Source organism: Saimiri boliviensis, chromosome 16 (assembly GCF_048565385.1).
Source record: "Saimiri boliviensis isolate mSaiBol1 chromosome 16, mSaiBol1.pri, whole genome shotgun sequence".
Classification (NCBI taxonomy): domain Eukaryota; kingdom Metazoa; phylum Chordata; class Mammalia; order Primates; family Cebidae; genus Saimiri; species Saimiri boliviensis.
This window is the reverse complement of record NC_133464.1, coordinates 66,582,333-66,606,043: the sequence shown is the minus strand read 5'-3', so window position 1 is coordinate 66,606,043 and position 23,711 is coordinate 66,582,333. Positions and strand designations below refer to the sequence as shown.

General features: G+C 36.7%; 1 protein-coding gene across 4 annotated transcripts in view; it reads left to right on the top strand.

Annotated features, from left to right (window-relative positions):
- Positions 1–23,711, top strand: part of DNAJC15 (DnaJ heat shock protein family (Hsp40) member C15) — a 100,354-nt gene that overhangs the window by 53,397 nt on the left and 23,246 nt on the right. For 2 of the 4 annotated variants that reach the window (XM_039473258.2, XM_074387777.1), the window contains 2 exons: positions 4,915–4,991; positions 11,902–11,972. In XM_039473258.2, the coding sequence (XP_039329192.1) occupies positions 4,915–4,991; positions 11,902–11,972 (148 nt within the window). Of the gene's footprint in view, positions 1–4,914; positions 4,992–7,015; positions 7,052–11,901; positions 11,973–23,711 lie in introns of those variants that run through there. The other 2 variants (XM_074387779.1, XM_074387778.1) reach the window with 2 other exon arrangements.

Below are 23,711 nucleotides of genomic sequence, written 5' to 3'. Positions count from 1 at the left end.
TTTTGTTTTAATGTATATTATTGACTCAGCTAATGTCTAATTACTCTACATTTTTTTCCGGAGGAGAAAACCCATCATTCATCTTTTTATTTATTTTGTTTTTAGGCTTTTAATTTTCTATTTGTGAATCTGTCTTTTTATTTAAATATAATTTTTTTAAGTTGCATTTCTTTTGTTTTATGGTCAAGTGAAATTATTGAAAAATACTGATTAAAATCATCCTTTAGTTTTTATAAATCAAATAGATTATTGTACATAATAAAGTTTATAGCTTATGGTAAATGTATTGGAGGACTTTTGCGTTTCAAGCTATCGAGTGAATGAATTAGCTAATGAGGAGTTTGTTTTAACTTAGCAAAGGAGATGCAAAATGATCTAACATGGCACTACAGCATTTAGTGCCAATTTTAGAAGGAAGTGATTCTGATTTCTGTTGTTTATTTATACAATATTTTACGAATGGAATAATACAAAATAATCATTTGTAAGGTCCAGGATGTGTTCCTGTTCTTAGAAAAATAGGACAATTTATTCCATCCATTTGATGGTATACTTGTTCCTTAGAGTAATCTCATTTTTATAGATCTAAACATTTTTTTTTTTTTTTTTACCTACTACAGTGTGGTCAGAAAATGGTTCCGTACCACCTTATCTGTCAGTCCTAATATAATACAATATGGGTATATTATTTTCAAGCTTAAAAGGGCCTTTCAATTATACTTTATTACTGGGGAGGAATAAAGAGTTACTATTTTGTGCTTGCTCATGACATGGACACTAATTCGAACATATTAATAGATTAAAATACTGTGATAACAGTTTTGTTCTATTTAAAGCTGTATAAGACCTAAATTTCCTACAAGTTTAGGAATCATGATTTTCTCTGAAGAAATGTGTAAATACAGTTGACCCTTGAACAACCTGGGTTTGAACTGCACAGGTCCACTTAATCATGATTTAAAAAAATAAACTCAATGAGCCCTCCATGTCTGCAACCAAGCGTAGATCAACAACGTAGTATTCATGGGATGCAAAACCCACCTACACTGAGGGCCAACTTTTTGTATCTGTGGTGTCTGTAGGGCTGACTATGGTACCTGAATATGTGCAGATTTTAGTATGGGTGGTCCTAGAACCAGTCACCTGCAGATGCTGAGGCCTGAGTGTATTTTAGTAGTGAGTAATGTGGCAATTTTTTGTTTTCACTTTGCATACTTTTCTGCACACTGCCCCAAATGTAAGTTTCTGTTTGCAAAATGGTCCAGTTCTTTTGGAAGTGTTGTGTTGATTTTATATATATGTACATACAGAATGACTTATTCATAATAAATTCAATGTCCACATGAACTTCTTCCAGACACTAGATTTTAAGGAACCTTTTCTGAGACTCTGTGTCTACCTGGGCAAAACTGAAAATTTAAAAATCACTCAGTTACCAATACCTGCTTTTAAGGTTAATGAGCTTTCTGACTATAATGGGAATGACAGTTTATAAAACATCCTGAGTTTATCTTTTTTATTATGCTGGTTCCAAATTTTAGGTAAATAAAGACTCATTGAAATATTTTTATTCTGAATAAAGAATTACTCTATGCATTAGTTCCAGGCATGATTTAAAAACAAAAGAACAAATATTAGGTGATACTTCTGTTTTGTTATGATGAAACTAATTACCTTTAATTTAGGGGTAAAGTATGCATCTAGTAGAAATTTTGGTTTCCTGAAAGAAACCTTAAAACCAGCGCTATTCCTCTAAGTAAGTCCCTCATTCTTGTTTTTTTTTAACTGAGAAGGAGTTTCACTCTTGTTGCCGTGGCGCAACCTTGGCTCACCACAACTTCCACCTCCCGGGTTCAAGCTATTCTCCTACCTCAGCCTCCTGAGTAGCTGGAATTAGAGGCATGTGCCACCACACCCAGCTAGTTTTTTTATACTTTTAGTAGAGATGGGATTTCTCCATGTTGATCAGGCTGGTCTCGAACTCTAGACCTCAGGTGATCTGCCCGCCTCGGCCTCTCAAAGTGCTGGGACCACTGCACTAGGACATTTTTTTTTTGAGACAGAATCTTGCTTCAGGCTGGAGTGCAGTAGTATAGTCTCGGCTCACTGCAACCTCTACTTCCCAGGTTCAAGCGATTCTCCTGCCTTAGTCTCCAGAGTAGCTGGGATTACAGGCATGCATCACCACACCCAGCTAATTTTTATATTTTTAGTAGAGGCGGGGATTCACCTGGTCTTGAACTCTTGATGGGGTTACAGTCGTGAGCCACCATGCCTGACTCCCCATATTCTTTCCATTCGTATCTGTATCTAAATTTCTCTCCATATCTCTCTTTATATATGGGCATACTCTCTATGTAGTACATTTAGAAAGATATAAAGTTTGTTCAGTTTAGTATGTGTAATTAACCCAATTTGATATCCTTCCTCTCCTCAAAACTTGTATCCAGGGTGGGGGACTATTTGTTTTTTTCACTGGATTGTAAATTACTTGAAATTTGGATAGTACACTGTATTCTCACAATATTGATTCAGTGATAGATTAGCATCTATGTGATGACAGACAGTCCTTGGTCTCTCATTTGAAAATTGCCTGGCACATAGCAGTTGCTGAAGTGTTTATTGAATGAATTAATTGCCAGAAATTATTTATTACCAAGTAGAAATTTATAACAAGCTGTTCAAAGACTGTAGCTTATATAAATGGCCAGATCTGACTGTCTGGAACTCATTTTTTTAAGCTCTAGTTATTTCCTTGGTTTCTTATAGTATTCTTCTTTTTCTTTAGTTGTATAAATAACATGGGTTCACTGTTGAAAATTTAGAAGTTTAAAAAAAAAAAAAGTTGTAATCCTACCAGCTAAAAATTAAAGTTATTTATATGCTTTTAGATTTTATTTTATGTAAGCATACATATTTTTCTGAAATGGTTTCATGCTTAGAAACATATATGCTTGTAATCATATATGCATATGTTTCCTCCTAAAAGCTGAGTTTGTACATCCTGTCTCTCTGTTTAGAGCTACTGTAAATAGTGTCTTTACTTGCTGTCTCCATCCTTTTCTTCCTATTCTGTCTTAAACACACTCTAATCATATGCTAGCTCACCTTCTGCAACTCTTAGTTTTTGGTGTCCTCTGCTAAATCCAGAGGTTAGTTCTTGGCTCTCATTTTATTACTGATCAGAAACTTTGAAACCATTTTTCATTTCCTCACTCTTGACTTGTAGTTTCTTCCTCCCTTACTGCTAGGCCTTCTCAGCCTCCTTTACTGATTCCTCTCCATTTCTATATCCCTAAATGTTGCAGTTTTTAGAGTACAGTCCTTGGACTTCTACTTTTAAACTCTCATTAGTCTCATGGCTATAAATGCTATCTGTACACTAATGACTCTCAAATGTTAAGTCTAATGTTAAGTCAGACGTTCTCCACGTGGATATTTAAGACATTTCAAACTTAATATATACCAAATCATTCTCCTCATGTCTATCACCCACAGCGAATAAACAACTGCTTCTTTCCTAAGTCATTAAATGGCAGTTTGGCAGTTTAGGCCAGAAACCTTGAGGTCATTTGCACAGCTTGGGTTCTGTGGAAATCAGAGTGTTACAAAGACAAGAAAGCTGTACTTTTCTTCGGGAGTACTCTTAGCATAAAAAACTCCAGAAAGAAAGGGAAAGAAGGATAGAAGGACAAATTAGTCTTCGGTGCAGTCCTAACAAAAGCCTCTGCCAATCTCACAAAGACCTCTAAACAAGGATGACTTATTGTAGTTATCCCAAGTTGGGGCAAGGGGTCATGAGATTAAATGACGTTACCTGGGAAGTGAGTATAGGTAAGTCCAAGGACTGAACCCTAGAGAACTACAATGTTTCTTTCCCATGTCAGCCAGTCTCAGTAGATACAGGCTGCCCACAAAGTGGGTTGAGCTTGAGTGTCTTTAGGCAAGGATTCCTAAAGTGTCTGACAGCTGGGAGCTATCAGCCAGCCACAGCCCTAGTGTCTGGGGAGTAAGTCCTTCACTCCTGATGGGAGATCTAGTGAGCACATAACAGTGTCCTCAGCATCATTCTTTAATTCCTTTTTTTCTCATATCCCAAATTCAATCCATCAAGCAAGTGTTAGTTCTGTTTTAAATATAAATCCAGAATCTGACCGTTTTTATCACCCCTCTGCTACCACCTTAGTTATACCATCATCGTCTGTTTTCTGGATTATGGTTATGTTTTCTTAACTGGTCTGCTGCTTCTACCCTTGCACCTTTCTCTTCTCTACATGGCAGTTAGATTAAATCAAAGTTAGATTGTGTTATTCCAGTGCTCTGGCTTCTCTTCTCACTTAAAATCCTAATTTCTTTCCATTGTTTACAAGGCCTTCCCACAATCTGGCCCCCATTACATCTCGAATCCTCCTCTTCTTCATTCCTCTCCAGCAGCATTGAAACTTTTCAGTCCAGCTTCCCAGCCTCTCTTGGCTTGCCTGTCTGCCACTGTGACATAGTCACCACTTCATCAGTTCCTCCCCATTCTCTGTTGGCTAGTGTGATAGGGAAACCATATCTGCCATATTAACATTAAATGACTTGATCAAGGTTATCCAATGAGAAAAGTACTACGAGCTTAGAAAAAGTTCAAGCATTTTGCTTCTACCAATTTCTTTTGTTCCTTCTGTTATATCTTGGTATAGAAAAATTAACGTTTGAAAGTGAAAAAGAAGTTAACATTTTTTAAGTCTTCATGTTGGTCAACGTTTCCTGAAAAGTTTCATTGTTTGGTTGGTCCTTCCCCCCGCCCCATAATTTTGAGTTGACTTCTAGTAAAATGCATTACTCTAACTGCAGCTGTGTGATGAGATTGAGGTTATGCCACCTCATGCATGGAACTAATGATTTCTTGCTCTTTTCTTCTCTATACAGAGGCTTTCATCCTACTATAAAGGAGGATTTCAACAGAAAATGAGTAGGCGAGAAGCTAGTCTTATTTTAGATGTAAGGTAAGTGTGCAGTGTAAGTATTATTTTGTTCTGTGGCCAAGCTTGTCTTTAAAAAAGAGAAAACGCTACAGTAAGGTTATACTTACATTTAAAATTATGAGTAGGAGGCAGAGGAGAAAATACCCAATTTTTCCATTTTAAAGCCTCAAGTCTAAAAGAATCCCACTCCCCTTAAAAAAAAAAAAAGGCAAAATTGTGAAGTATCTTTATTTAGCAAGGATCTATAATAGTTGAATACTAATGTTTCAGTCAACCAAAGTATCCTTTTTTGTGACACTGAATTCTCTCTGGACTCAGTTTTATAATTTGATATGTCTAATATTTTTAATTATAATGCAGGATATGTTTCATAGTTTTTTTCTGCTTCTGCAGTGTGACATCAAGCATATTTTATTGTGCTTTTTTCACCTTAGTATCCATTTGTTGTCTTTTTGGACAGTATGGGACAAAATTAATGATATTATGTGATTGCTGTGTGATGTCATAAAACATTTACTGTTAATAGTATTTTCCCCTATGATAGATTTACCAACAGTTGTATTCATTTGTTTACCATATGTTCCCTTAGAGCCCACTCTCAAATTTTTGTGGGAATTGGTTACAGTATGTCATGTACAGCAAATCTTCTGATGATATAATCAACGCAATTAAGCAAATTAGATAGTAAAGTCCTATATTGGCAAAAAAAAAAAAAAAAAAAAAAAAAAAATTTGATATCTTGTAAATCAGATTTTTTTTTTAGAGATGGGGTTTCACCATGTTGGCCAGTCTGGTCTTGAACTCCTGACCTCAGGTGATCCACCCACCTCAGCCTCTCAAAGTGCTGGGATTACAGGCATGATCCACCATGCCCAGCCTACATTTTTTTCTCTTTTATGATCTGGCAGGAAAAACAAAACAGGAGGAGGAGCTCAGTTTAGCTTGGTGCTTTATTTAAATCTAAGAAGAGATGAGATCTCTCCTTTTCAGACAACGGAAAATAGGAAATGATTTTAAGCATGAGAGTTAGATTAGGAAGTTAGCTATACTGCTAACTATTCCTTGCTTAAAATTATCCAGAATGGCATTGTTATTTTTCCTGAAGTTTTATTGGCCTCCCAAAATACCTTGTTGGTGATCTTGAAATCTGAGTATGAAACACATTAGAAAACCAAATACAAAGAGGATATCCTTTAATATTATGCAGGACACTTATGTTGTTAGGACAGACAGGAGTTGACTACATTTTGACATTCTCTTAAGATAATATGTTTATAAAGTTTTATCCCATAGAACTGAAAGCTGTATAAAATTCACTTGGAAAATGTAGTGATTAAGAGCACAGACTCTGGTCAAGTATCTGGGTACAAATACCAGTTTACTACCTACCAAATGGGTGACCCCAGTTTTATCATCTGTAAAATACAGATAATAGATTAGCTTTAACTGCATAAGATGCCATGAAGATTAAATTATGTAACATGTGAACTTCTTTTTTTAGAAGTTTGTTTTTTCTTTTTTAAACTTTTAGGTTCAGGGTTATATGTGCAGGTTTATTATAAAGATAAACTTCTGTCACAGGGGTTTGTTGTACGGATTATTTTGTTGCCCGGGTACTAAGCCAGGTACTGAAAGAGTACCCAACAGTTATTTTTTCTGCCTTCTCTCACATCCTACCCTCCACCATCAGGTAGGCCTGTGTCTGTTGTTCCCCTCTTTGTGTCTATTTAGCTCCCACATATAAGTAAGAACATGTGATATTTGGTTTTCTGTTTCTGCATTAGTATGCTGAGGATAATAACCTCCAGTTCCATCCACGTTCCTGGAAAGCCCACGATCTAATTATTTTTTGTTTTTTTGTTTTGTTTGTTTTTAGCTGTTCTATACTTTCGCTTCTTCATTTTTGAATTGAGATTAATAATATTCTGCCTTGTTAGAATAACATAAGAATGATATGTTAATACCTTTTTATATAATACCTACCAAATATCAGGTTCTGAAAAAATTTTGGCTCTTGTTTCTTTCCATGTCTGTCATGAATGCAGAAGCTAGATATTTGCCCCAACACATTAAATGGAAAGGTAAATAAAACTTACCTGCTTTCCTCTAGCCCTTTCTTTCAGTCAGGCAATTTTAATTATGACAAGATAATTTAAGATATGAGTACATGGCTATGGTTCCTGTGATCTTTGAATATTTACTATGTAGACCATATAACAGGTAGATGAAGACAAAATGGACCTGATCCTTTTGATAACTTATTTTTAAAATACTCTGTGTGTGCTAGATGATTCTATACATTCTGACATATTGCATAGAATGAGAATTGCTTATTGAAATGCATATTTGAGTCTTTGCCTTATGTTTTTCCTTGCAAAAGAATGGTGTCCTGCACTATACCTCATGTCTATAACAAAAAGCCTGAATTATTTTACAAAGCTGCCCAGGAAAATTGTTTTTATACCTGGTACAGTAAGTCCTCACTTAATATCACCCATGGGTTCTTGTAAACTATGACTATAACTATAATGAAGCCAGTTATTTTCATCAGTGTTATAAAGAAAGGATGTTAAAGGAAATGACATTATTCAAGGACCTGCCATACATCATTTTGCTTAAAATCACAGTTTTTTAAAGAACTGTCAGCAACATTGAATACTTACTGTATTGTCTGAAATGATGCACGTTTGTGATTTTTAAGCTTTCTAAAAACTTTTGTGGAACTCTGTTTATAAACTATATGTATTAGTTCATTCTCACACTGCCATGAATAAATACCCAAGACTGGGTAATTTATAAGGAAAAAGAGGTTTAATGGACTCACAGTTCCACATGGCTGGGGAGGCCTCAATCATGGCAGAAGGCAAAGGAGGAGCAAAGGCACATCTTACACAGTGGCAGCAGGCAAGAGAGCATGTGTAGGCGGATTGCCCTTTATAAAACCATCAGATCTCATAAGACTTAGTCACTATGATGAGAACAGCATGGGAAAAACCCACCCCCATCAATCAGTTACTGCCCACTGGCTCCCCTCCCATGACACACAGTGATTATGGAGCTACAATTCAAGATGCAATTTGGGTGGGGACACAGCCAAACTGTATCACTATATGTTACTCAAAAGCTCAGTAGTAAAAAAAAAGATGAAACCAAAACTGCCGCATTTGCCGGAAGGTCCAAGAACACCACTCAGTTCCACACACCCCTACTGCCAGCCAGATGCATTCTAGGGAGCCATTTGAAATATCTGGTCTGGGTAACATCATGTTTAAAGTTATATTTTCAGTTTCATAGTAAAGTTGTATATACTGGAGGTATATCATCATAGCCACATTTAATTTTTTTTTTTTTTTTTTTGAGACGGAGTTTCGCTCTTGTTACCCAGGCTGGAGTGCAATGGCGCGATCTCGGCTCACCGCAACCTCCGCCTCCTGGGTTCAGGCAATTCTCCTGCCTCAGCCTCCTGAGTAGCTGGGATTACAGGCATGCGCCACCATGCCCAGCTAATTTTTTGTATTTTTAGTAGAGACGGGGTTTCACCATGTTGACCAGGATAGTCTCGATCTCTCGACCTCGTGATCCACCCGCCTCGGCCTCCCAAAGTGCTGGGATTACAGGCTTGAGCCACCGCGCCCGGCCTCACATTTAATTTTTATACTGAACTTAAATACTAGACTTCTCTCATGTTGTTTAATCTTTACAGCACAAACATATATTAATATTAAAATGTATTAAGGTTTAAGAGACTTAATATAACAATAACTAAAAGGGAGTGAACACTGCCAGCAAAGCAGAATACGTCTCATTTGCAGAGTTCACCATTAGGAGTCTTGATAATTATTATCTTAAAGGCAGAGTGTTTTGAATGCCATGTTTGCACATATGTACATTCCTTCCTTGTGTTTACTTTAGTTCAGTGGTTGGTGGACCTCAGTGTGCTTATGGTGTTTTATATACAAAACCACGTGGACTGATTTTTATAGCGTAATTGATTATCAAGGATAATTTTGACTAATTTTCAGATTCGGTTTTATGTACTCAACTAAAACTTAATATCTAGAATAAAATGGACCTTGCCATTTATCTTCTAAAAAATATACAATGGTTCAGAAGAACATTGACACATATATACACATATACACACACACAGATATATAAATATGTGTGTGTGTGTGTGTGTGTATGAAATTTGGATTTTACTGAACTTTGATCTTCATTAAGGGCCACATTGGTGATGAGCTTTATGAAATAAATTCTTTGCATAATCTTTGTAATATCAGTATTTACTAATATGGAGTATTTGTTCTTTTAAGTTGTTTTCCATTTTACAGTCATTTTTGGAGAGTTATATCAAATACATTAAGCCACCTATATTATATACATTCTAAATTCTATTTTAAGATACAAATCATAGCTTCAGCCCTAAAGTTATTTAGAATCTACTTAAGGCAACGTGCCAAATACACACAGAACAGCTAGAAAACATGACTAACAAAGGCAAGATGCTCCACAGAGCACCTCTATAGAGGAGGTGATAAATGTAGATTAGCCAAAGAATTCGAAACCATTATACTGGAATTTTTCAAAGTAATAGGTTTTTTATTTCTTAATAGGCAATTAAACAGTATAGTGTTCATGCCTCTGGTATGATGTTTAACAATTGCTTTCTCAAAATTTAGTAGTCTTTTAACCAGACAATGTTTAATTTCTCTTTGGGGGTTACCTACAAGCCAAAAAGCAAGTTCAGAATGCTGCCTCAAAGACTTAGGTAAACAGCCAAAAGGAATACCCTTAGGTCCTTATAGGAAAAGATTTGATTCATTTTACTCATGATAGAATATTTTATGTGCTTACTTAGCAATTAATAGTGCATTTGAACGTGCTTGGTGAGCTGTCATTTACCCACAGATTAGAGGTAGCAAGTAACTGGCAAGGAACTGCCCAAGACTAGAACAATAGCAGAATCAAGGATTGACAGCTGATAGCAAGGGGGAGGCACTGTTCAAAATAGAACTTAAATGAATAACATTCTAGGTCCATTTAGCAGGAGGACAGGCAAACATTACCAGACCTTGAGAGTTTAAATGATAATGATGACAATGCTCTGAGCCATTCAAGAAATGTTAAATTAAGTTATTTGCACTTTATTTTTAGAAAGCAGGGAGTATCTCTAATACATTCTCATAAGCATCCTTTATATTCATGTATGCTAGGTTATATTAATCTTTTTACCTATATTATCTAATTTAAATAAATCTGGGAGGTAGATTTTATTACCTGTATGTTACATATGAGAAAATTGTAACTGAGTTTAAGCAGGGCAAACTTTCACAGCTAATGAGTAGTGGAATCAGGACTTTGAACCTATTTCTGACTAACTCTAAAAGTACATGCTTTTAGCTATTACATTGTGGTTCATCCATGCAAATTAAATTACTGTGAGCTTCATAGCAACTACCCTGTGCTTTAAGTCAACCATTATTATCCCCATTTGAGACTCAGAAAAGTTAAGTAGCTTAAACAAGATAGTATAGCCATTAAGTAGCAGTAGATATTGTTGTTGTTAGTGTTATTTTTTTTCCTTGCCTAGAAAATTTACTCATAAGCAACATTTCCAATACTGGATAAATTAGGTTTTACCCAAATAATTTTAGGAGAACGGCTAGGCATGGTGGCTCACGTCTGTAATCCTAGCACTTTGGGAGGCTGAGGCAGCCAGATCACAAGGTCAAGAGATCGAGACCATCCTGGCCAACATGGTGAAACCCCATCTCTACTAAATATACAAAAATTAGCTGAGCATGGTGGCACGTGCCTGTAGTCCCAGCTACTCGGGAGGCTGAGGCAGGAGGATTGCTTGGATCTGGGAGGCAGAGGTTGCAGTGAGCCGAGATCACATCACTGCACTCCAGCCTGGAGACAGAGCAAGACCTGGTCTCAAAAAAAAAAAAAAAATTATCTACTTTAATTTTTGTTTACAGCATAGGCTTACAGCCAAGCTTTTCCCATGGGTTTTTTTCTCAGAGCTAAATAACTATGAGATATAAAGAGTTTTGAGATGCTCTGTAAAGATAAAAGATATTAAAGCATTTGCTACATTCCAGGTATTGTTCTAGCACTTTGTAGGCATTAACTCATTTAATCCTTATAGTTGCTCTAGCCCTGTTTTACAATGAGGAAACTGAAGCACCAAGAGAAAGAAAATTTGATCAAGCTCACCCAATCTGATGCTGGGATTAAAATCCAGCAGTGGGCTGGGCGCAGTGACTCACACCTGTAATCCTAGCACTTTGGGAGGCTGAGGGAGACAGATCATGAGGTCAGGAGCTTAAGACCAGCCTGGACAGCATGATGAAACCCCGTCTCTACTAAAATACAAAAATTAGCTTGGTGTGTTGGTGCACACCTATAATCCCAGCTACTCAGGGGGGCTGAGGCAGGATAATCGCTTAAACCTGGGAGGCACAGGTTGCAGTGAGCAGAGGTCGTGGTACTGCACTCCAGCCTGGGTGACAGAGTAAGACCTTCATGGAAAAAAAAAAAAGTCCAGCAGTGTCCCTCTGGAATCCAAATACTTGCCTGCTACACTATATTTACTGCCTTCCCCCAAAATAACTTAAAAGCATACGTTTTCAAACTTACAGTATTGTCTGCAGACTCTGACTCCCCTAACCTATATATCGTTTTGTTTTTTAAATGAATTGAGAATAAGGACTGATATTACAAAGGACTGAAGAAAAACACATGTAACATTGAATCAATGATTTATTTTGATGGTTAGTGGAATTAAGTGGAAAGCTGTAATTTCGTATTTGTCCACAAGATGGTGAAATTCTCATTAGGTTTTAATTTCTTGAAACCCATATAAACCATTAATTTATAATCTGCATTTGGCGCTATTTATTGTAAGCACTTTGATTTCTTTTTACAGCCCATCTGCTGGCAAGGCTAGGATTAGAGCAGCTTATAGGAGAATCATGATTTTGAATCACCCAGATAAAGGTAGGCAGAATTCTTATTTTTTATAATATGTGTATCAAAATATACTATGGATTTCTTTCAAATTAAAGTCATTATAAATGATATGTAGTTGAGATGGAAGTTTGTGTGCCACATGTATTGTGATATTTTTTCTCATAAATAGCATTTAGGTTAAAGTTGAGTGATTCACACAAATAGTGGATTTATATTATATACTTTCAAGAACTTAGTTGCTGGTTTTGATATATGACTTCCTGAACCCATTTGATGTACCTACTATTTTGATCAAGAAAAATAAAAAATATGAGTTCTGGACTCTTTGGTTGTATAAATTGATTTGGATATCACAGATTATATTTATTTAACCTTAAATGTAAAACCACGAGTGTTAGAGGATTTCCTCCAAATCTCTGAATGTAGTATGTCATAGATGATTCTGAATTTCTTAATTTTATTCTGGAGGACGGTGAGGCTGAGCCATTTGTTTTTAACTGGCCAGGTTTTCAATGTAAATTTATCTTACAGAAAGACAATTATTATAACTTTAACTACACTACAGCTGCTTGAGAGAGAAAGCCCATATGTTCATTGCTGTTTCTGCTTTGAAATAACAGATGGTAGAAAGTTACACTGTATTTCAGAAGTCAAAGGAGGGGAGGTAGGAGAGTGAAGGGTTTCTTGGATTCTTATTTACAGACTTTCAGTTTTCTAATTATTCAAAAAAAATTAAAAACAAATTTTGGATTCCTCTCCATCCTAACCAACACCAAAATAAGGCATTCTTTTTCGGCTTTCTCACTTAATTACTTACTATAAAAATTCTTTTCGTTGAGCATCATCTCTGTTGCTTTTTGCACTTACTGTTCTTTAGCATGAATAAACATGAGAATAAACTTTGAAAAGAGGTTTTGCTGAAAATTTCTAAACAGTTTCAACAGTTACTGAAAGATTCACTCAGCTAATTTACTTTGCATTGTGGGCTTTTGGAGTAATTGGCGGAGAAAGAAATGTGTTGAAGTGCCTCCTTAAAGCCCTCTGTTTCCTAAACAGTCCTGTTCCTTCCAGGTCAAGTGAATACCCTTCTCTGATTGATTGCAGTAGGGTCAAGCACTCTGTCTGTCTTTCAGATGACTGACAAGTTGTTGATTGTGCCTGCTGGCAAGGAAGCAAGTTCTAAAATGTATCTAACAATATGTATTTTTAGACAGTTGTAGTAAAAAAAGAAAATGTTTGTCTCTCTTACAAGCCAGTAGTGTTTAAGGAATTACTTGATTTATTCTGAGATGGTATATTTATTCGAAGTGAGATTGTTCACTTTAGTGGGCTTACTAATACCTTCGGTCTGGCCCTGTGTGGGTAGCTGGGTGTGAAAGAATGGACTTAGGAGCAAGGGGTCAGCATGTTTCTCTGGCTTCTACCTTCCAGCCAGCATGGCGGCCTTGAACATTCTTTTAACCTCTCCAAATATGAGCTTATTATTTACAAAATGAAGGGATTTATTTCTAAAGTCCTTTTTGTTTACATGATTTAATAACCTTTAATACCTATTCAATAATGTAAAGGCTGCACCTTATGTCTCTGTTCAGATCACATTCTTTTTTCTTTTTCCTTTTTTTGAGACTGAGTCTCACTCACTCTGTCACCCAGGCTAGAGTGCAGTGGTACGATTTCAGCTCCCTGCAACCTCTGCCCCTTGGGTTCAAGCGATTCTCCTGCCTTAGCTTCCCAAGTAGCAGGGATTATGGGTGCACACAAGCATACCTGGCTAATTTTTGTATTTTCAGTAGAGACAGGGTTTCATTCGCCATGTTGGTCAGGCTGGTCTTAAACTCCTGACTTCATGATCTGCCCACCTCAGCCTCCCAAAGTGATAGGATTACAGGGGCAAGCCACTGTGCCCGGCCCAGATCACATTTTTAATTTAAGAAAGATGCTTTTGCCGGGCGCAGTGGCTCAAGCCTGTAATCCCAGCATTTTGGGAGGCTGAGGCAGGTGGATCACGAGGTCAAGAGATCGAGACCATCCTGGTCAACATGGTGAAACTCCGTCTCTACTAAAAATACAAAAAATTAGCTGGGCATGGTGGCACGTGCCTGTAATCCCAGCTACTCAGGAGGCTGAGGCAAGAGAATTGTTTGAACCCAGGAGGCGGAGGTTGCGGTGAGCCAAGATCGCGCCATTGCACTCCAGCGTGGGTAACAAGAGCGAAACTCCGTCTCAAAAAAAAAAAAAAAAAAGAAAGATGCTTTTAATTTTTTTGGATTATTGTACTCTCTAAGAATATATTGACAACTGTGGACTTTTTTTTTTTTTCCATATAACTGCTCATTCACCCAAAGTTTAAAAACACTTGGAGTTTTAGAAAGTTCATGTGCTTCCTAAAACCCATCTGTATACTTACAGTTAAGAACTCCAATTAAGGAATGTTGGAACCTCTGATTTTGATGGAGTTGGAGATGGTAGCTTATGCATCGGAAGATTATCTTTGAGGAGGAAAGTTGTTTTGTTTTCAATGGGAAGATAAAAGATTTTAAACAAAAATGCCTCACTGCCTTTGGAAAGAGAAATCCAAGAGTATTTGGGGAAGTATGAGAATGGGCAGCTTTTAATTTTGTTTCTTCTTTTTAGAATCTTTCAGCATATTTACTTTGGCCAGGTCACCACTGGGTATTGTTGGTAGCTGGAAATACTTAAATCTCATTTCCAGTGCTTCTGAATTTATGAATATGTTTCCTCACCCCACCCCACACCCAAGTAACTTTTCTGTTGGTTTTGCTACCAGCTGATAGAACAAATTTGTAATCTCAAATGTTGGACCAACTATAATTTGTTACATATTTCATTATCAGCTGTGCAAAGAAAGTGACACCAGAAAATTGGTGTGGGAAATGGCTGAAAATAAATTTTTTGTGATTAGTTTAAAATGAGCATTTAGATGTATTTTGGTAAAAAGGAAATTTTGCTTTTTCAATGTAGTGAGATAAAAAATTAATACAGTAAGCCGGGCGCGGTGGCTCAAGCCTGTAATCCCAGCACTTTGGGAGGCCGAGGCGGGTGGATCACGAGGTCGAGAGATCGAGACCATCCTGGTCAACATGGTGAAACCCCATCTCTACTAAAAACACAAAAAAGTAGCTGGGCATGGTGGCGCGTGCCTGTAATCCCAGCTACTCAGGAGGCTGAGGCAGGAGAATTGCTTGAACCCAGGAGGCAGAGGTTGCGGTGAGCCGAGATCGCGCCATTGCACTCCAGCCTGGGTAACAAGAGCGAAACTCCGTCTCAAAAAAAAAAAAAAAAAATTAATACAGTAAAACCATCTTAGGTCCTTGATCTAATGCTTTCAGGGCTAATATCTTTTAGATTACTGCTTTTCTTAAATTGATGAAGAAAGAGGTTGGTGGTTATGAAATCAGTAGTTTTACAGTAATACGTAGAAGGGGAGAGGACAGATTGCTCAGAGATTTCTGAAAGGCTATCCAATGCAGTCTTAATCAATGTGTATTTTGCCTGTTCTTGCCAGGCCAGTTTGTGCAAGTTAAAAACAGGAATCAAAAGTGAACATTTAGAAAGTTTTATAACATCACCATGATAATCAAATGTGTGATACTTTTGTGCTATGTATAAGTATTGGTCCACTACAGATTGGAAATTTTTTTAAAATTTAAAAATACTCCTTTGCCGTATTTTGAGAGGCACTGATCTAATCAATGCTACTTCCTACACAAACTGCTGAGCCCCAACCCCAGGTTTTCTGATTAAGTATGTCTAGGGTGGAACCCAGGAGTTTGCATTTCTAACAAAAGCCCACAGGAAGCTGCTGACAGTGTAGGGACCACATCTTTAGAAATGCTGATATAATGTAATACATCAACATTTGAATGCTATATAACTCTCAGTGAAGCTGTATTTCCCAAATGACCAATGAATTATGTTACAAAATCATAGATAGCAAAATAATAATAATAATAATTCAAAGTAAAAGACCAACAGATATTAATGTAACAGACTTTGAAAGTTCATTGGCATGGTTTCAGGTTCTACAATACAACTGATCTTTAAGAAACTACCACTTGTTGAGTTTTGAGTTCGCAGCAATGAAGAATATCTGAAAAGATGAATAAAATACTCTTTCCTTTCCCAGCTACCCATTTGTGTGAAGTCTTATTTTCTTCATACATTTAAACAAAACAACATATCACAGAATGAGTGAAGAGGTTGATACACGTATCAGGGTATTTTCTTTTAAGCCAGACATTAAAAGAGATGGGGCATGCACCTGTAATCCCAGCTGCTTGGGAGGCTGAGGCAGGAGAATTGCTTAAACTCGGAAGATGGAGTTTGTGTTTTACGAAGCCCTCTAGTTGATTGTAATGTATACTAATGTTTGAGAACCACTGCTCTAAGGGTTCCAACTGGGTTTCTGGGGTGTTCAGTGGGGTTCCTATGCCTGGCACGTTCTGATCTCTAATCACAGTCTCCTTAGCATTTTGAAACTTTCAAAAACTTTACTGTGCTTTTCAGAAGCTTCTTGCTTTTTTTCAGAAACTTTCTGTATAAACTTTGTTCTATTCTGTATAAGTTCAGAATTTGGGGTGTGTGTGTGCATGTGTGTATGTGTATATAAAACACCCAACTGTGTATCATGCTCTATTTTCAAGCTTGCCTTTGTCAGGTTGTTTGTGTGTGTGTATGTGTGTATGTGTGTATGTGTAAAACACCCCACTGTGTATGTATCATGATCTGTTTTCATGCTTGCCTTTGTCAGGGTGTGTGTGTGTGTGTGTAAAAACTCCCAACTGTGTATCATGCTCTGTTTTCAAGCTTGCCTTTGTCAGTTGTATCCTAAATCTTTCTGTCTACAATTTTTGTCTTAGCAGTGTGTCCTTTGCCCATACTTTTTAATTTCTTGCCTTACACCAGGAATCATCAATACTCCAAGGGAAAAAGCAGTTTCAGAATGTCATTTTACCTCTTCCCTTCCAGAATCCTCCCCTTCAGAATCTTTGGACCCTCAAGTCATGGTTTTCTTAGCAGTTTCTCTGTAACACTAATTCAGCAGGTAGGGTTTTTTGGTAGTGGTTTCATTTTTGTTACGAATTTCGTCTGGCTTTTTAAAGTTGTTTTCAATGTGAGCATCTAACACACTATTCCATCATAACCAAAAACAGAAGTAAAGAAAGTTACTTTTAGACAGTGTGACAAATTAAGGTCATCTGGGAGGCCGATACAGTAATCTCAGTGAGAAATAATGATGACCTAATTCAGAATGGAGACAAGAAAGTGAATTTGAGATGTGTTTTAGAAACAGAAGCAACACTTAACTGCCAGTTGATTTGATATAGGAAATTTAGTATTTCCCCTTGATTTCTGAGTCAAAAAATTAGATAGATGGTAGAGCTGTTTACTGAAATGGGAATGATCTAGAGTAGACAAGTATATTGTAAACAGGTTTAAGGGAAAAAAATATGTCTTGATGTTAAGTGTATTAATAAATTGTCCAAGTAGAAATGTAGAGTAGAAATTGAATAAATGACTCTAGAGTTCAGAAAAACAGACAGGACTTAAGAATTTGGGAATCATCAATTTAAGATAGTGTTGAAACCAACCTTAAGAGGTCCTGAAAAGTGAAAGTATGGATAGAAATGAGGAGGAGGGAAAAAGCCTAAGGATCCAGGTCTAAGGAACCAAACACTTAACCAATCAAGTTAGAAAAGGAGAAAACAGCAAAGGAGACAGAAGGAAAAAAATCTAAGGAGAAAATCATACCAGAGAAGCTAAGACAGGAATATATTTAAGAAAACCAGGTGATCAACTGGGTTGAATGCTGCTGTAAGAACCATTAAAATAAGGATAGAGAAGAGGGCCTAGAGTATTTTCGCAACATTGGAAGACTTTGATGACCTTAAAAAACGGACTTTGGCACTAGCCTGACCAATGTGGAGAAACCCTGTCTCTACAAAAATTAGCCCCGTGTGGTGGCTCATACCTGCAATCCCAACTACTTGGGAGGCTGAGGCATGAGAATCACTTGAATCTAGGAGGCAAAGTTTGCAGTGAGCCAAGATCACGCCATTGTACTCCAGCCTGGGCACAAAAAAGAAAAAAAAAAACCACTTGAAATTGGTGCTGGGTTAAGGAGTAAAAAGATGTGGAAGTTGAGTTAGCTTATGTACATAGCTGTTTTAAGAGTTTTGTGAGGAAGAGGAGGAGAGAAATGGAATAATATCTGCAAAGAGGGGGATGAGTCATTATGGAAAAAAATGCCATTTTTTGTTTTCTTTTGCTTTTTACTTTTTTTATTATAAAAGTTTGTTGAGTAGTTTTGAGCAGGTTTGTGTGTCAGTGGAAATGATCAACTAGAGAAGTTGATGATTTAGAAGAGATTATGTTTAAATTTGGGGGGGGAATAAATGTGATGTTTTAAGTCTCAAAAGTCAGTTGTATAAATATTGGACTGATTTGGCAGTGTTTCACATGGAAGAGAGCCATGAGACATGTATTTGATCTGAAGGCCTGTAAGAGTCAACAACATAAAAGCTACTAAAAATTTTATGCAGTCCTAAGCTGCATAAAGAACACATAGTATCTTTACTAAAGACCAAACATTACTGCAGTCCTCTGTATTTGTTTGTTATGCATTCATTCAGTTAACATGTATTTATCCAGCTGTACTGAGCTAGGCATTTAGATCTCATCTAGAATTTTGTGTCTGTTTATGGATGCTAGATTTTTTAAGGATACTTACAAATCAAATAGTATTCAGAGGAAGTTGAAACAGGATCATGAAGTAACTGGAAACAATGTTATATGAGCAATTATTTATTCCTCAACAAAATTTATTGACTACTTAATGTAAACCAGATAATGCACTAGGTACTGAAGAAGATAACCAAAGACTTTGCTGTCATGAATCTTACATTCCACTGTGAGAGACTGTAGTAGATAGGTATTGGTAGTCTAAAAATGGCCACAGATTCTTCATAGCAACTGTCATCAAGAGGTGAAGTCTGATGTCTCACCTTTTATATTCAGGTTGGCCTTTGTCATTTGCTTTGACCAATAGAATATAGCAAAAATGACATGTGATTTCTTAGCCTAGGCCTCAAGAAGCATTGTAGCTTCAGCTCTTACCTTCTTAGATCTTTGAGACCACCAAGTGAAAACGACTAAGCTTTCTTGAAGTATGAAAGACCAAGTAGAGAGAGGCCTACCTATCCTAGCTTAGGCCCTATTGAGGCCATCCTGTACCACCCACTCAGAAGAACCACCCAGCCAGTTCACAGAAAAGTGAGAAATAAAAAGAACATAGTTGCTTTCAGCCACTAAGTTTTGGGGTGGTTTGTTATGCAAAAAAGACTGATATAAAAAAATGCCCATGATGTCATGGATCATAAGTGCTTTGAAGAAAAAGCAGAGCGTGAGAGATAGAGAATGGCAGCTGGAGGGGAGGCGGTTGCTGATTTACTTATAGCCTTCTTAGAAATTCTCTCTAAGGAGATAATATTTGAGCAGGGACCTAAGGGAGTAAGTCATGCAAAATGAAGAAAGAATATTTCAGGCTGAAGAAATACCAAGTGCATAGGTCCTGAAATGAGAACATATGGTTTGTTTCTGGAATCATAAGCAGATTAGCTGGAGCATAGCAAGCAAAGGGGAGTGTGGTAGCAAATACAGTTGGAGAGAAAGCCCAAGGCCAAATGATGGAGTGACTTGCAAGCCATACTACAAACTTTGGGTTTTACTTTTAGGTCTTATGGGAATACTATTACCTGTTTTATAGTATATAGAAGACTATTTTGCTATGAAGCAAATAGGGAGTCAAGAGTGGAAGCAAGGAAGTCACTAGAGAAAATTGTAATTCAAGAGAATGACACAGTTTTGGACAAGGGTTGTAGTAGAGGAGGTCAGGGAAAAAAGTCTAATTCAGGATATATTTTGAGGGAATGCCCAAGAAAGCTTATCAATCAGGGGTAAGAAAAAATGAGGAAAGATGACTCCTAGGTTTTTGGCCAAAGCAATGGTTAGAGAAAAAGAAATTTGCTACACTGAGAAACTGAGAGGGGATCTGTGCTACATCGAATACTTAAAATGCAGCATGCATGTGAAGTCCCTCTTCTATTCCTCTATGAGGACAGAATTATGTTCGTCGAGAAGAAACAGTGAAAATTTGACCCCTATAAGGAGGGCTTTTCTTCTAGTTGGAACACAAGACATCAGTAAGCTAGTAATTATTGAGGCCTTTTGAAAGTCAGTAGAACAGGGTACTCTGGCACTGGAGCTACAGCAGCAGAAAAAGTGATGTGCAGATAGAGGCAGCAAAGGTAATTTGATTGAAAACTACTAGAGAACAACTTGTTAGGGATGTCATAGAAGGTATTCATTTATTGAGTAAGAGGTAGAACCCTTTCAGACCCTTCCAACTCTGGGTTTCTGTGATTCTCTAATGATGTGATAAATAGAATCTGACTCAGATATTTTTCTTCAGATCCTCTGATCTTTATTTTTTAATGCTATATTGAGATATAATTCACATGCCATACAATTCAATCCATCCACTTAAGGTGTACACAGTTCAGTAATTCTGGTTTATTCTCAGACCTATGCGAACATCACCCTCAATTTTGGAATGTTTTATCACCTCAGGAAGAAACCCCAAAGAAACCCCTTTAGCTATTGTTCCCTCATCTTCCTGTTCTCAGTTCTGTTCCATTGGTCTGTCTGTCCTTGTCCTAGTACCACACTGTCTTGATTACTGTTGCTTTGTAATAAGTTTTAATATTGTGACATGTGAATTCTCCTACTTGATTCTTGTTTTGTGGAATTGTTTTGGCTATTCTGGGTCCTTCCATAATAATTCCATATGAATTTTAGAACGACCTTGTCAATTTCTACAAGGAAATAAGCTGGGATTTTTGATAAGAATTGCATTAAATCTGTAAATTAGGGTGGAGAATTTTGCCATTTTAACAGTGTTAAGTATTTTGATCCACAGAGACAGGATGTTTTTCTGTTTATGTAGATCTTCCTTAATTTCTTTCAACAATGTTTTGTAGTTTACAAGTCTGAGTTTTGCACTTCTTTCATTAAATGTATTCCTGTTGTATTCATTTTAAGGTTACTGTGAATGGAATTATTCTTGTAATTTTATTCTCAGGTTGTTTATTATAAATGTATAGAAATACAGTTGAGTTGTATATTGATTGATCTTTTATCCCACAACCTTGCTGAACTTATTTATTAGTTCTAATAGTTATCAGTGGATTCTTTAGGATTTTCAGCATACAAGATCATGTCACCTATGAATAGTGATAGTTTTACTTCTTGCTTTCCAATCTGGATGTCTTTTTTTTTTAACCTCATTAGACTGGCTTGAAACTCCATTACAATATTAACTAGGATTATGAAGAACAGACATTCTTGTCTTATTTCTGAGTTTGAGGAAAAGCATCTAGTTTTTCCCCACTCAGTCTCTGAGTCTTTTATAGATACTTTTTATCTACAAACATACTAATACTTAGACAACTTCTTTCTATTACTAGTTTGCTGGGTGCTCTTTTCACGAAAGGGTGTTGAATTTTTTCAAACCCGTTTTCTCCATGTATTCAGATCATTATGTGAATTTTATTTTCTTTTGATGAGATTGGTTATGTTAATTGATTTTAGTGGTTACACCAAGCTTGCATCCCTGTGTGGGTAAATCCCACAGGGATGCAAGGTTTATAATTTCTGCATCCCTTGGTTGGTCATGGTTTATAATTATTTTTATATGCTGCTGAGCTTGGTTTGCTAGTATTGTGTTTTAGAATCTTTGCATCCATATTTATAGGATCCATATTTGTTGATCAGTAGCTTTCTTGTGATATCTTTGTCTGATTTGGTATGAAGATAATACAGGCTTTATAAAATAAATTAGGAAGTGTTCTCTCTTCTCTAAGCCATCAGGGCCTGGGCTTTTCTTTGTGGGAAGTTTTTGTTTATTCAGTCTGTTAGAGGAATATTCAAGTTGTCTTTGCTTACGTCAGTATCAGTAGTTTATATCTTTTAGGAGCCTTGTGCATTTTCTCTAAATTATCTAATTTATTGACATATAGTTGTTTCTCTTCTTTTTTCATTGTCTTAGATAGAAGGTTATTTATTTGAGATTTTTTTTTTTCTGTCACCCAGACTAGAGTGCAGTGGCACAATCATGGCTCACTGCAGCCTTGACCTCCCGGGCTTAAGTGATCCTTCCACCTTAGCCTCCTGAGTGGCTGGGACTACAGGCACATGCCACCCTGCTCAGATATATTTTGAATTTTTTGTAGAGATAGCATTTTGCCATGTTGCCCAGGGTGGTCTCAAATTCTTGAGATTAAGTGATCTGCGCCCCACTTAGCCTCCCAAAGTGCTGAGATTACAGGTGTGACACATTGTGCCCAGCTGTCTTCTTTTTTAACATAGACATTTATAGCTATAAATTTCTCTGCACTCCTATCCCTGTGTCCTGTAAGCTATAGATGGTGTTACTCATTTTTAATGTCATTTTTTTATGGTTGGATAATACAATGTATTATTTCTGTCCTCTTCAACCTATTAAGTTTTGTTTTATGGCCTAATATATACTCTGTCCTGGAGAATATCCTCTGTGCATTTGAGAAAAATTGTATATTCTGTTGTTGGGTAGTGTTCTATAAATATCTATTAGGTCTTGTTAGTTTATAGTATTAAGTCTTCTGTTTCCTTGTTGATCTTTTGTGTGGTTGTTCTATCTATTATTGGAAGTGGCTTGTTCTATCTGCTACTGGAAGAATATAAAATATTCTTCATTTTTTAATTTCTGTTTTTGTTTTGGTTAGTTTTTGCTTCATATGTTTTGGTGCTCTGTTGTTAGGTGCACATATGTTTATAGTTGTTCCATTTTCCAGATTCATTGGCCCTTTTTTCATTATGAAATGTCCCGTTTCATCTCTAATAATATTTTTGGTTTCAAAGTTTACTTTGTCTCATTAGCTAGTCTAGCTTTTCAGAGATTGCTGCTGTCAGGATATGTCTTTTTCCATCCTTTTACTTTCAGTTTATTTGTCTTCAAATCTAAAGTGTGTTTCCTGTAGAGAACATATAGTTGGTTAATCCTTGTTTGCTTCTTTTCTCTCTTTTTAATAGAGACAGGGTCTTACTGTGTTGCTCAGGCTAGCCTCAAACTCCTGGACTCAAGTGATCTCCTGCCCAGGCCTCCCAAAGTGCTGGAATTATAGGCATTGAGCCACTGCACCTGACTGGATCACGTTGTTTAATCCAGTCTGACAACCTTTGCCTTTTGATTGGATTGTTTAATCCATTCACATTTAGTGTTATTATTTGTTATTTATTTTTATTTTTATTTCAATAGTTTTGCGGGAACAAGTGGTATTTGGTTGCATGGAAAAGCTTTCTCATGGTGGTTTCTGAGATTTTGGTGCACCCATCATCCAAGCAGTGTACACTGTACCCAATGTGTAAGTCTTTCATCCCTCATCTTCCCTTTCTGTCTCCCCACTCCAAAGTCCATTATATCATTCTTATGTCCTCGTGTCCTCATAGCTTAGCTTTCACTTATAAATGAGAATATATGTTGGTTTTCCATTTCGGAGTTACTTCACATAGAATAATGGTCTTCAGTTCCATCCAGGTTGCTGCAGATGTCATTATTTATTTCTTTTTATGGCTGAGTAGTTTTCCATGATATATATGTACCACATTTTCTTTATCCTCATGTTGGTTGATGGGCATTTAGGCTGGCTC